The sequence below is a fragment of the Pelodiscus sinensis genome, chromosome 6 (genome assembly GCF_052426305.1).
Source record: "Pelodiscus sinensis isolate ZL-2025 chromosome 6, ASM5242630v1, whole genome shotgun sequence".
Lineage (NCBI taxonomy): Eukaryota > Metazoa > Chordata > Testudines > Trionychidae > Pelodiscus > Pelodiscus sinensis.
In genome coordinates, this window is record NC_143057.1 from 73579481 (window position 1) to 73592178 (window position 12698).

Genomic DNA, 12698 nt, shown 5'->3' on the forward strand with positions numbered 1-12698 from the left:
AGCCAGACCTCAGAACTCCATTCCATTCTATTGTAATCCATTGGAGCCTCCAAGGAAGATGCACAGGTTCCTATGCAGAGGATGCACTGCCTCTTCCTTAGATATGATGCATTCTTCCTATTGATAACAGGTTTCATGCCACGTTTAAGAGAGTGGCAGAACTTATAGAAGCTCTCTACCCTTTTCCCTCACTTTTTCCTACTCTCTTTATTTGGATGAGGGCAGGAAAGGGGCTCCTGGATTGGATCACCACAGACCAGTAAATCCAATAGATTATCAGAAATTGATAATGAAATTCTAACCCTTTCCTATACCACATCCATCTTCCCCATCCCTCTTTAAGGATCCCACTACAAGATAACATGAAAGCACAAGTGGCCTTCTCTTAGAGCAATGAAAGAGGAGTCATTACAGTTCAAGGGTACTTTTATTCCCAATATTTTCTCAATAGATAAATTTGTTAGCCTCACATTCTGGACCTTCAATAGCTCAGCAGCACAAATCTACTTCTAATTCACTTTTCAGGGGGCCAACTGCTTCTGTTCTCCCCCGCCCCGAGTAAGGTGAGGGGAGGTCCTCAATCTGTATTCCCAGAAGGTATGGGGCCTTGGGCAGAAGGGGTGGGGCCAAGGACAGCCAGCTCTCAGTGCCTGGAGTGTGACTCTGTCACCGCACCTTCCCCCCCCCCCCCGAGTTCAGAGCCATATGAAGCAGCTCTCTGGTGGCGATCTAAAGGGCCCAGGGCACCTGCCGCTGCCATAGGTGCAACAGAGGCTGAGAGCCCTGGTTCCCTTTGAATCTCCGGACAAAGGAGGCAACTTCCTCCTTTATCACCCATGTCAATGGGTCTGTTCCCTAGACACTGGAACTAAAGTATATGTGCCTCCCCCGGCATTCCCCCAATTTCTATGATAGCAATGGTCTTGAGGAATTTAGGCAAGATGCTGGATTAAAGACCACGATAACCCCAGCAGAGGCCAGGCAGTTCTGGAATTCAGATCTGGTGAGTTCAGTGGAAGCTGCTGATCACTTTGCCCGTTCTGCCCAATACAGTTGCACAGCACAACAGTCAAATGCTATGCCAGCTGGCTGACATTCACCACAAGAAACTGTTAAGCTGAAATTCAGAATTTTCTGCTGCAAAGCAGGAAAGCCTTAGCTAGACTGACTTTTATAGAAATAAATTTCTATTCGGTCATCTCGGCACCAGTATCTCCCTTGACAACATCCGTTTCAGCATTTGTGGACTATTTACTACTGCTGAAACAATCGGGACTTCCTAATCATTCCTTAGAAATATTTGCACATCAAGCTCCCTCCTATTCTGGATCTAGTCTTTCCCTACAAGGGCTAGATTCCGTAAGGGCCTTATTCATGTTTTTCCTCTAGTCACTTCCTTCTTAGTATCTCAGTATAGTAATACAGGGTTGACAAACTCTCCCTTCGTTCCCTATACCACCCAACAGTAAAGACTATATTTTAGTGGCCATTATATCTTCTTGAAAGATGCAGAGATTCAGACCCTCATGGTGAGTCCCCCTTATGCAATGATTATTTTCAGGCCTTCTCCCAAGTTCTTGCTCAAAGTTGTTTCAGAATTCCATGTGAACCATTATTTATCTTCATTTTTTCTTACCCAAATCTTATTCCATCTTGGGGAACGATAGACTTCATATTCTTGATTTAATAAAAGCACAATAATGTTACTTTAACTGGACAAATCCATTCAGGAACACAGCTAGACTGCTTGTAGCCACTGAGACAGCGTCAATATCCTTGCTAATATTATCAGAATGGATCTTTAAGGCTACGTCTATACTGCACTGTTTTGCGCAAGTAATATACAAATGAGATGAAGAGTGGAATATTGTATAATTAATGAGCGTCCGCTTTTTGCACAAGAGACCTTAGTGCAAAAAGGAGCCATTTACACGGCTCCTTTTTGCATAAAAACCTGCTCTTAAGCAAGAAGGAGCCATGTAGATGGCTCCTTTTTGTGCAAAAGCCTCATTATTTATGCAAATGAGGCACGGCGATATTCCATGCTTTGCCTCATTTGCATATTTCTTGCGCAAAACAGTTCAGTATAGACATAGACTAATTGTGTAAGAATCTCTAAGGATGTGTCTAGACTACAGGATTTTGTCGACAAAAGTCCAGTGCCACTGAGTTCTATTGACATAACGTCAACATAACTCGGTAGTTTTGATGACGTGTGTAAACCTCATTCTACGAGGAATAACGCCTTTTGTCGACAGAGTTCTGTCGACAGAAGGCATTATTGCATCTCCACTGTCCTTTGCGTCTACACTGTCATGTTGACAAAGCGGCTTGCTTTGTTGACAGAACTGGATGTAGTCTAGATGCTCTTTGTTGACAGAAGCTTTGTCGACAGTATCTGTCGTTCTACAAGGATTAAGGGACGTTTTGGAATAGTGCTTTTTTTTAAAATTTGGCGCTGTGTGGACACGCCAAAAGACGAAATAAGCTGTTTTGAATTAGCATCGAAATAATATACTCAATTTGCGTAGCTCAAATTGCATATCTTATTTTGAGTTATGGTGCATTGTAGATACACCCTGACTGAAAAGATGCACATGAAAGCTACGTGGATTATATTGATAGTATTGTACATTCTTCAGTCTGTTTTATTTAGGCAAGTTGGTCACGAAGATCTTGTTGAGGCAATCTATAGGCAGCCTTCCCTTGGAACTGTTTTTAAAGGGTAAGTCACTTGGTACAATTAGCATTTCCCTAACCCACCACAACAAAGGCAGGTAGGAAATACTGGCCAAAAGTATATGTATGAACTGTAGCGGTACATCATCTTTGGTTATATAACAGTATCTGGAGAAGAGACAAGTTCCCTAAGAGGTAGCGAAATTTATGTAGCTTTCCCTTCCGTTTAGTAGCAGAACTTTCATAAATGACACCTGGGAGTTCCCTCCAGGACATCACTGTTTCTAGTCTTTGGTTGTCCCATAAATGTTGGTTCCTGGCACTGATGGATTTCTGCCCTAGATCACTGATTTAGTTTTCAAGAACTGCATGGCCAAGGACTTGATAAACCACAGTGGCCCTGCTTATGTGGGTCTTTTGATCTGACTATTGACATGGTGTGTAAAAAAAAGTAAAGTGGTTTTGGAATAGGTGATTTCTGTAGTGTTTTATGAATCAACATTCTCATTTGAGCCTATTTGGGGTCTTGTTAAATGGTAGAAAAAAATAGATATAACACCCTCAGCATTCATATCTTTCATCAGTACAAGATGAATGTTTTTACAAAATTCTCCAGAAGTATCTTGGACCTTCCTCTGAACCATCTACTACTGACCACTATCAGAAGTAGGTAAAGGGTTAGACGGACCACTGGCCTGACCAGATATGAAAATTTCTAAGTGCAATTTGCAGTGATGGTGATTATTTTCCAGTTAGCCAGAGTATTATTTTCATTACATGGATTTTAAAATATGCATAGGTGGAAAACATGACAATTTAAGATGTGGGATTGCAGCAGTGATTTGGTGGTAATAGTAGCAGTACCTGGTGAAAAGGATATGCATGTGTACTCTTTAGAAGAAATAGAGAAGGACAGGTTTGTACAGGATGTTGGCAAACATTGCTTCTGTATCAAAAGTGTGGATTTCAATAGTCGTGTCTGTTTATCACATGAAAAGTCATTCACGGTTCCATTTTAATGGTCTCTCATCGTTTCAGAGAAGTATTCCATTATGCTGAAAAATAGTTGATAGTATTAACAAAGAAGAGCTGGCTTTATACAGAGAAATTGTCCATGTAGCCATTACATGAGAAGAAGTTGGAAAAATAATTACGTCTAGTACAACATATACAATGGTGAAAATACTAGCTGTGAAATACAGATTTTAGAACTATAATTCATTACCCTTTTTCTTTGATCAGTTATTACCAGTTAGGGTCAGAAAATAACATTTGTCTCTTTTTTATATCACTTTTCCTTTTTGGTCCTTTTGTCTTGTGATCCAGTGCTAAGTATTAGAGCATCTTTGTCAGTTCATGTGCATTATTTGCAGCAGTTGTATTGTTTTTAGTAATCACATTATATAGATACGTCATTGTGTCAGATTTTAAAGGAGGTAAGTATATTAAAAAAACAAAGCAGTATTGACAGACTCTGATGATAGCTAGGTGAACATTTATATGAAAAAAACCACAAAGAATTCCAGGAACATAGTAGGAGTTCAGGGCAGCTAAATTGGATAGAAAAAGAAAAAAATCATACAAGTCAAAGTAAGATTGTACATCAGAAAAACTACAGCAGCCTACTGAAAATTAGTAGATGATAGTCATGAGTAGCTTACAGTGAACCATGGGTACCAGCTTCCCTGAAGCACAGAAATAGGAACTTGAAAAAACTTGTAAAAGGTGTCCTCAGGGAATCTTCCATTTTTTCACTATGATACCTTTCATCCTAGAATTGTCAAGCCACATGGAAAATAATAGGACTGAATAGTTCAGTGAGTTAAAAGTTACTATTATTTCTTTTATAAAAAAAATTAGGTCTTTCTGTATTTCTGGAACTGTTGGGATTTATATAAACTTTAAAACAAGTGAAGTCAAGTATTGAACTTGTATTACTCTCTTTTTTTAATTTAAGATCATTATCTGTGACTAAGCAGGCACCATTCAAGTGAAAAAAGAACTTAAAGCCCATATTTTTTAACAGATGATTCAACGAGAGGCAGATGTAAAGAATAAGGTAACTGCTGTGGCGTTGACAGACTCTGTTCACAATGTGTGGCATCAAGAAGCTGGCAAAACTATTCGAGAATGGATGCGAGAGGTGAGAAAGGGTTTTAAAAGAGTTGGAGCCTACAATGCTATTCTATAAACATGTATTTAAATACTGATCTGTTCCATTTCTTTAAGATACAGAAGAAAGCAAGAAAGTATTGTTAAAGCACTGTATAAGCAGCATAAGGTCCCTGAAAAAAATTAGATTCAAAACATTTTTGAAACTCTTACCATTAAAAACCAATCAAAACTGACTGTAGCTTTCTTTTTCACTATACAGCAAAGTATGCACAAATATCATGTAAGCAACATGATCTGGTAACAGAGCAGAGTATTGGGAGCAATATTGGGAGATTTTTTCATCTGTGTACAGAATATATTTTATATGCACTGAGGCATGCGGATGTGCACCACCAGTAGAAATGCATGCTGCCAGCTGTGAGTGCTTTGCTAATCAGCTGGGAAGCATTTGAATCTCTCCTAGGTAGCTGCCTAAGTACTCAGCTTACAGCAGGGGTGGGCAATAATTTTTGCAAGGGCCACTTCACAAATTTTGGTACGTGGTTGCCCTTGGAAGGGCTGGGGCCTCAGCTGGAAGGGGTGGAGTCTTGGGGGCAAAGCGGTGATTCCCTCTAGGTGCCGCACACCCCTGTTTGGTGGAGACTTCGCATATGCCCCTGCTCCCAGGCCAATCAGGAACTGGGGGCGGGAAAGTGTGCAATATCATTCCTTGCTCAAAATGGCTGGTGGCTCCCCCTAGGCACCATGTGCCTCTGACGGGGGAGGGAGCTGCCAGCCATTTTGAACAGTAAATGACTTTGTGCACTCCCCCATCCCAGGTCTGGATCGGCTTGTGGGTAGGAGAGCAGCAGAGTGAGCTATGGGCTGGATCAAACGGTTTGGTGGGCCATATCTTGCCCACCCCTGACTTACAGGGGACACAGACTGGGAGGCATTCAGGGCTCCTGGATTCTGGATTTGCTTGCTTTGTGACCTTGGATCATGTCCTTTAACCTTTTCATGCCTCAGTTTACTGATCTGTAGATTTCATGTACATTTATCCACCTCGCACAGGTGTTATGAAATTCAATTGTTTATACAGTACTTTAAAGATCCTTTTGTGAAAGGGTAAAACATTCTTACTACTTCTGTACTATGGGAACTGCTTGCTGATTTGAGGTTAATCTGATACTGGTTTATGGCCAGCACACACAACTTCTCTTCTGTGGGTGGAATACAATGGAATATATTTGTTAGGAATATATTTTAAGACTTATGTATGGGATAACAGCAATTAAAAGAGAAGAAAGAATTTGTAGTATGAACTCAACTAAACTCTTGCTTGTGAATCTATGTTCTGATCAAATAAAAGTCATACTGTCATTGGGAATGTTTTATGTATTTGTCTATTCTTATTTTGAAATTTTAAAACAAGCAATACAAATATATGGCTCTTTAATAGGAGTGAATTTTCCTGTCGATTTTAGTGAAACATTGTGTTTGTAGACTGCCTATTTCTAACTTAACCTTATAGTTTTATAGGCCATGACTTATGGGAATAGAGAATCACGAGGGATACAGTCTGACAGCTCTGACTTAAATGTTAAAAATATAAAGAATAGTAACCCCTCTAGGCCCTGTCAGAAGAATCCTCAGTTTTATGGGAAATCAAACCCTTAAAATATGTTATACAGTAAAACTGAACATGCTAAATCCTATAATTTGAATCTGACAACTCATTTTTCTTTGAACATTTAGTCTGGATGAGACAAGTACATTACCTTTAATTTAATTTACAGAAAGTAGATGTTAAAAGAATAAGTAACATGATTAATGACCTAAAATGTGGATGGAGTGTCATAACTTTATATTAGCATTGCAAATCTCCTATATGAAGTATTTTTACATATGTGAAATGTTGTTGAGTAGTATTAAGGCTAACATATCACCTGGCTATCTCTTACTTTAATCAGGTTTAGGGCTAGTGGTAGAATGAATAATAATTAAAATGTATGCCTAATCACTGCCTGTCTGTAGTGCTAATTGCTGTCACTGAAAGAATGAATTGTTTAAAAAGTCATTCTTCATTGAAGCTATTTCTCCTGTATCATTGGTGGCCTATTTTTAGTACCTGTAGAAGTCATGATTTTTGAATATATTAGGAGCTGTGATGAATGATAAAACAAATCATCCATTTACATATCTTGACACTGCTTTCAAGAATACTTATTTCTTACAGGCAAGTGTCACATTGCATATAAAAGCTGGTTAATTGTCTGCTAATCTTCTGTATTATCTCAAGCTCTGTGATGTAGTGTTCTAGCAGTATTTAATATTAATTTTAATTATTTCAAATGAACATAATGTCTAATAAAAATCTTACTTCTTTTATAATTCCTTACATTTGCAATTTTACATTCAGCTGTTAATTAAAATTAGGCATGGTAATTATAAACTTTTTCTCTATTTTAAACCTCAAGGTCTGTGTGGAACATGGAAATACTAACATTTTAGCCATTTTTTTTTTTTTTTTACTAAAAAGATAACATTACTGGATTGTGTTTGTTTTCATGGATTTTTTTCCACACAGTTCAATAGTTTCATTGATCTACTGTTTCTTACAAAAATCTGCCATGCTTTGTGAACTTCACTTTCTAATCTCATACAGCAACCCTTCCTTTATGTTGTTCCTGCTCTCCGTGGTCCCAGAACAGTAGGGTTGCCTTGACAAATCTATTCAAAAGCCATTCCTCGGCCTTTATTGGTGGGGACTGGAGCCTTTGAAATTCTCTCCTCACTGCAACACAGCTGACATCTTCTTCCAGACAGAATGAATTAAGGAAATACAATAAGACACTTGATCTACCAGTCAAGGATCTTTCCACAGTGAGGACGGATTCCATGGTGCACAACTCGGGCAACAGGCATCTAAAAATACACAATACATGCTTGTATACCAGAATAGCAATCAACCATTTTTGCAATCATGATTGATAGGATCATTTTTGAGAAACCTGTCTGGAAAATCATTGGCTCTGCAAGCTTTTTTAAAATGAAGTTAATCAGTTTTTATAAAGGCAAAATTCCAGAATAGTTTTGTAATATATGAAGTCATAAAGATTTTGTATTTTAGCTGACAGGCCCCTGAATAGCCATATTGCTACTCTTCAATATAACAAACTTCGTAAATTCAAAAAATTGTATTCTAATAATAAATTGTAAAGTATTTTATTTGATATTTTGATACTCTATTTTCTTTGAAGAAATTGCAGTGAAGAAAAATATTTAAAAGGTATCACAGTAAATTCTTTTTAATAAAAAATTTAGGACTGAAATGTAAACTTAAGTTTTAATATATATACATCCACAGAGGTTGATATTTACATTTTAAATGTTCATTTTACCTAAATTGGCAGTTATGTCAGTAACCCACAAAACCATATTCTTCCACTCCTATTCCATTGCTTTTCAACTTCATGGTTGTGGTACTGTCTCAACAACAGATTGCATCATTATACCTTAAAGATTATGACCTCTTAATACAAGCAAGCAAGGTGAGAGATAATGTGTATTTGTTGTCAATAATTATTAACTAATTACAAAGGAAAATGGTTTGAATTGCATGGTGGATAACTTAGGCCCCAATTCATCCAAGCATTTTTGCATGTGCTTAGTTTTAACACAAATTCATCTCCAACCAAGACATTGGGACCACTCACATAGATCCAAATTAACCAAAGCACTTAAATCCATTCCTGTTCAAATGAGTACTTAAGGATAGACTTAAAATTAAGAACATGCTTACGTATTTTTGCTGAATCGGGCCGTGCTCTTTTATTTCTAATATTTGGCCACTTGTGAACTATGGCCCAAATTGAACAAGGTACTCAAAATAGGCATATGCCTAACTTCAAGCATGTGAGCAGTACTTACTCCTGGGTCCACCTTTCAGTCCCCATTGTGACTTCTGCTTAAAGTTGGTCACATATTTAACTAGCTTTCTGAATTGTGGCCTAAATCTATAGCGTCTATGATTTATTCTTGCTTTAGCTTTATTGTTTCATTGTAAAATTGTCTCTTGCGTTACAGAACTGTTGTAACTGGGTATCTAGTTCAGAACCACTAGATACATCAGTAGAGTCCATGTTGCCAGACTGCCCTCGTGTTTCTGCAGGTATGTTTGCTTATTTGTACACTGTGTATAAAACACCCATGAATTTGTCATATACACCCATGAATGAGTAATTTGATTTGTTTAAAATGTGCTTGTTTGTTTATGTTTAAATTATTTTTCTGTGCTTTTTCCTTTTCCTTCTATGAGAAAAATAATGTGTAACTTAGCTTTTGAAAAATGCCTTCTATTTTTATGATTTTTAGTATTTTATTTTGCTTTTGTCTAGAGCACCTGTATGAAATTCTATGGAGTACTACTAGTTTGTGTTTTGTAGCCCTCTTTTTCCCTTTGTGTTTGCTTAATTCCTGAGTTATTGGAACTTAAGGAGACTGTGGAAGCTTAGAATTTTAAGCTAAATTTCCTTGTTAACACCCAGCATGATATTAAGACAATATAAAAAGGAACTAGAGAATGAATGAGTGACTTTTCTGAAGCTCCAGTTAAGATAAATCTATATTGTACAAACAGTGCAAATGATAAAAATGTAAACCAAAATTATAGTGTACTAGAACTATACTGTATGGTTTTCTGCTGTGCTGGTGGTGATCTTGAAATGATGGTGTCTTTCATTAATGGAAGCATAAATTATAGGTGTTTTATTCAGAGAAAGCTATTAATATAATAAATAATTTCTTAACATGTTATAAAGTTATGTAATAATTTCAGGAAGATTTTACTGAAACATAATTTGTAAATATAACAGATTATATAGAAATAGTCATTCAGAATATAAGAAACTACTACTCAACTTTAATTTGCTGAAAATAAAATACAGGTATATAGGATGTCAGTAGACTGTGAAAACAGTACTACATAAGACTGAGGCAAAATAGTACCCAACATAATATTAATTTTGTATGATGAATACAATGTTAATTTTACCAGGCCCTGCTTCACATGAAGTACAGTAGTTTATTTTACAAAGTTACAGGTCAATATGTAACTATATATTTGAGGTTGTTTAAAGTCCTATTCTTGCCATTGAAGTTCAGGATTTTTTAAAAAGTTATAAAGTTAGTTGTATTTTATATTAGAGCTCATTTAAAGCCCCCAGTACTGCATCAGATCTGCACTGGAACATCCACATTAGTAGATCCAGCTACAAGATCAAAGCCTAGAACTGCTAAGTGATAGTTCTGTACAAATGTTATAAATGTTTCTATTATTGCTGTTTTTCTGGATGGAAAACTAAAATACAGCTTCAGTTTTGAACAGAATTCATAGACTAAACTTTTCATTATTTTTAAAAAAATAATTACTTTTGAAAATTAAATAGTGCACAAAATTAGTATTCTAGATAACTTCTAGTTTTAACTTTAATTTTCCTATCTGTGCCACTGTTGTGTAATAGTACAGTCTACTGGGAGAGTAGAGGTGGAGGATTTATAATGTGTTCATAACAGAAGAGCCATTCCAATCTGGCAGATAAATAGCAGGCATTTTGAATAATAACTGGCATATACCCAAAATACCAAGAAGGCTCCTGTTGAGCTTTTGTTCTGTTTCTGTGTCTACTATATTATATTTCAGGTTATAATGTAACAAAGCTAAAATCAGGATATTAAAAATAAAGACACTCAATATTTGTTTATGTATTTTTTTACTCTTTACTGATATGCATTAAGAACTAACCATTAGTCTGAGCTTTACATTTCCAAAGAAAATGAGTATATCGAGCATAGTTTTAATATTACAATTGGTGAACTCCTGGCCCCATTTAAATCAATAGGAGTTTTGACATTAACCTCATAGGAGCCAGAATTTTGCCCACTAATTTTATGTAGGGTCTTTGTATTTAATATCATAAGTTTAAATTATATGCAGCACTCTGATCTTTTAGAAAACATTGCAACATATTTCTAGATTTTTACTATAATGATTTAAACATAAATTATGTAATACTAATTTGCTGATTCCCTAGTACATAATCAGAGCTTTAAATAGGTACAGCATATAAGAGTTGTTGATTTCTAGTTTCCTAACATGTTTTTGTTCATGTTCTCTATATTTCTTCTATATTAATTAGAAGTAGACCCTGCTGAAAGAGAGTGTGTAATCACTTCAGCTTAATTGTATATCCTCATTAACATAGTCACTAAAGCTAGCCAGAATGAGTATGTGAAGTGATACTAGATATTACAGAATTAGTAGCCAGTGTGATAGATTTGATTTCAATCCTTCCTTTCTGAGAACTGCAGTACTGAAGCAGTCCACATTGACATATTGGCAGCATTGCTCTTGGTATTTAAAAAGAACAGTTTTTCAATCATTAAAACAAGAACAATATTTTTAAAAGTCTGTTCCAGGGAAAAAAAAGAATTCACCTCTTTTCTGCTTAGAACCCCAATTTGTACATACATCTGTTGTGATAGCATATCACTGCCTGTTGATCACAGCCTCATGTGTTAGCTTTATAATACAGAGTCTGATTGCCAACTACCCAGCACACCAAAATTAAAGGAAAGGGGGAGCTGGCTACTAATTGTTTGTGGTCAGTTCTCTCCTCTACTGATGTCATGTCTTCTGTTTGCTGAGCCAGGTCTACCAGCCATATCCTTGCACAGCACTGGAGAGACTGGCATGCTAATAAGTCATCAAACTGGAAAAGCAAAGGTGCATATCCATCAAGGTTGTTTGGACTGTCAATTAGAGTGTAACTGGCTGGATAACACATATGGAAGGAACAATCCATTTCACACATACAGAATGGGAAGTGGCTGTCTAAGAGGGAGTACTGCAGAAAGGGATCTAGAGGTCATAGTGAACCACAGGCTAAATATGAGTCAGCAACATTACACTGTTGCAAAAAAAGCAAACATAATTCTGGGATGCATTAACGGGTGTTGTGAGCAAGACACAAGAAGCGATTCTTCCATTCTACTCTGCACTGATTAGGCCTCAGCTGGAGTATTGTGCCAAGTTCTGGGCACCACATTTCAAGAAAGATGTGGAGAAACTGGAGAAGGTCGAGAGAAGAGCAACAAAAATGATTAAATGTCTAGAAAACATGAGCTATGAGGGAAGACTGAAAGAATTTGGCTTGTTTAGTTTAGAAAAGAGAAGACTGAGGGGGGAACATGATAACATTTTTCAATTATCTGAAAGGATATTTCAAGGAGTAGGGAGAAAAAATGTTCTCCTTGGCTTCTGATGATAGACCAAGAAGCAATGGGCTTAAATTGCAGCAAGGGAGGTTTTAGGTTGAACATTAGGAAAAGCTTCCTAACTGTCAGGTGGTCAAACTCTGGAATATATTACCTAGGGAGATTGTGGAATCTCCATCACTGGTGATATTTAAGAGCCAGTTGAATAGACATCTATCAGGGATGATCTAGATGGTGTTTGGTTCTGCCTTGTGGGCAAGGGACTGGACTCGATGACCTCTTGAGGTCCCTTCCAGTTCTAGCATTCTATGGTTCTATATCTGCCACTAAAATTTTCATTATATTAATATTTACTTATATGGAATGAAGAACAAAGAATACACTTTAAATTTAAAATTAAAATTACAGAATGAGAACTTGGGAACAGGAAGATAATATGTCATAGCATTGGCTGAGGGAATTCAGGTAACTAATGGGGTACAGAGAGACTTGAAGGGCAGTAATTATAGAAGAGATACCAATGAGTTTGGCAGTAAATTGAAATTTGGTGTGGTGGCCCAAAGAGGCCAAAGTGATTTTAGATTCCATACTTGAAGCAATCAAGTTACAGATGAGGATGGCACTCGGTTCTTTTTTATGCAGTATTG

At 36.8% G+C, this 12698-nt stretch overlaps 1 protein-coding gene across 3 annotated transcripts in view; it reads left to right on the top strand.

Annotated features, from left to right (window-relative positions):
* Positions 1–12698, top strand: part of ARB2A (ARB2 cotranscriptional regulator A) — a 334295-nt gene that overhangs the window by 233887 nt on the left and 87710 nt on the right. For all 3 annotated transcript variants that reach the window (XM_075932154.2, XM_075932155.2, XM_075932153.2), the window contains exons 9-10: positions 4706–4822; positions 8863–8947. In XM_075932154.2, coding sequence (XP_075788269.1) covers positions 4706–4822; positions 8863–8947 — 202 coding nt within the window. The remainder of the gene's footprint in view (positions 1–4705; positions 4823–8862; positions 8948–12698) is intronic.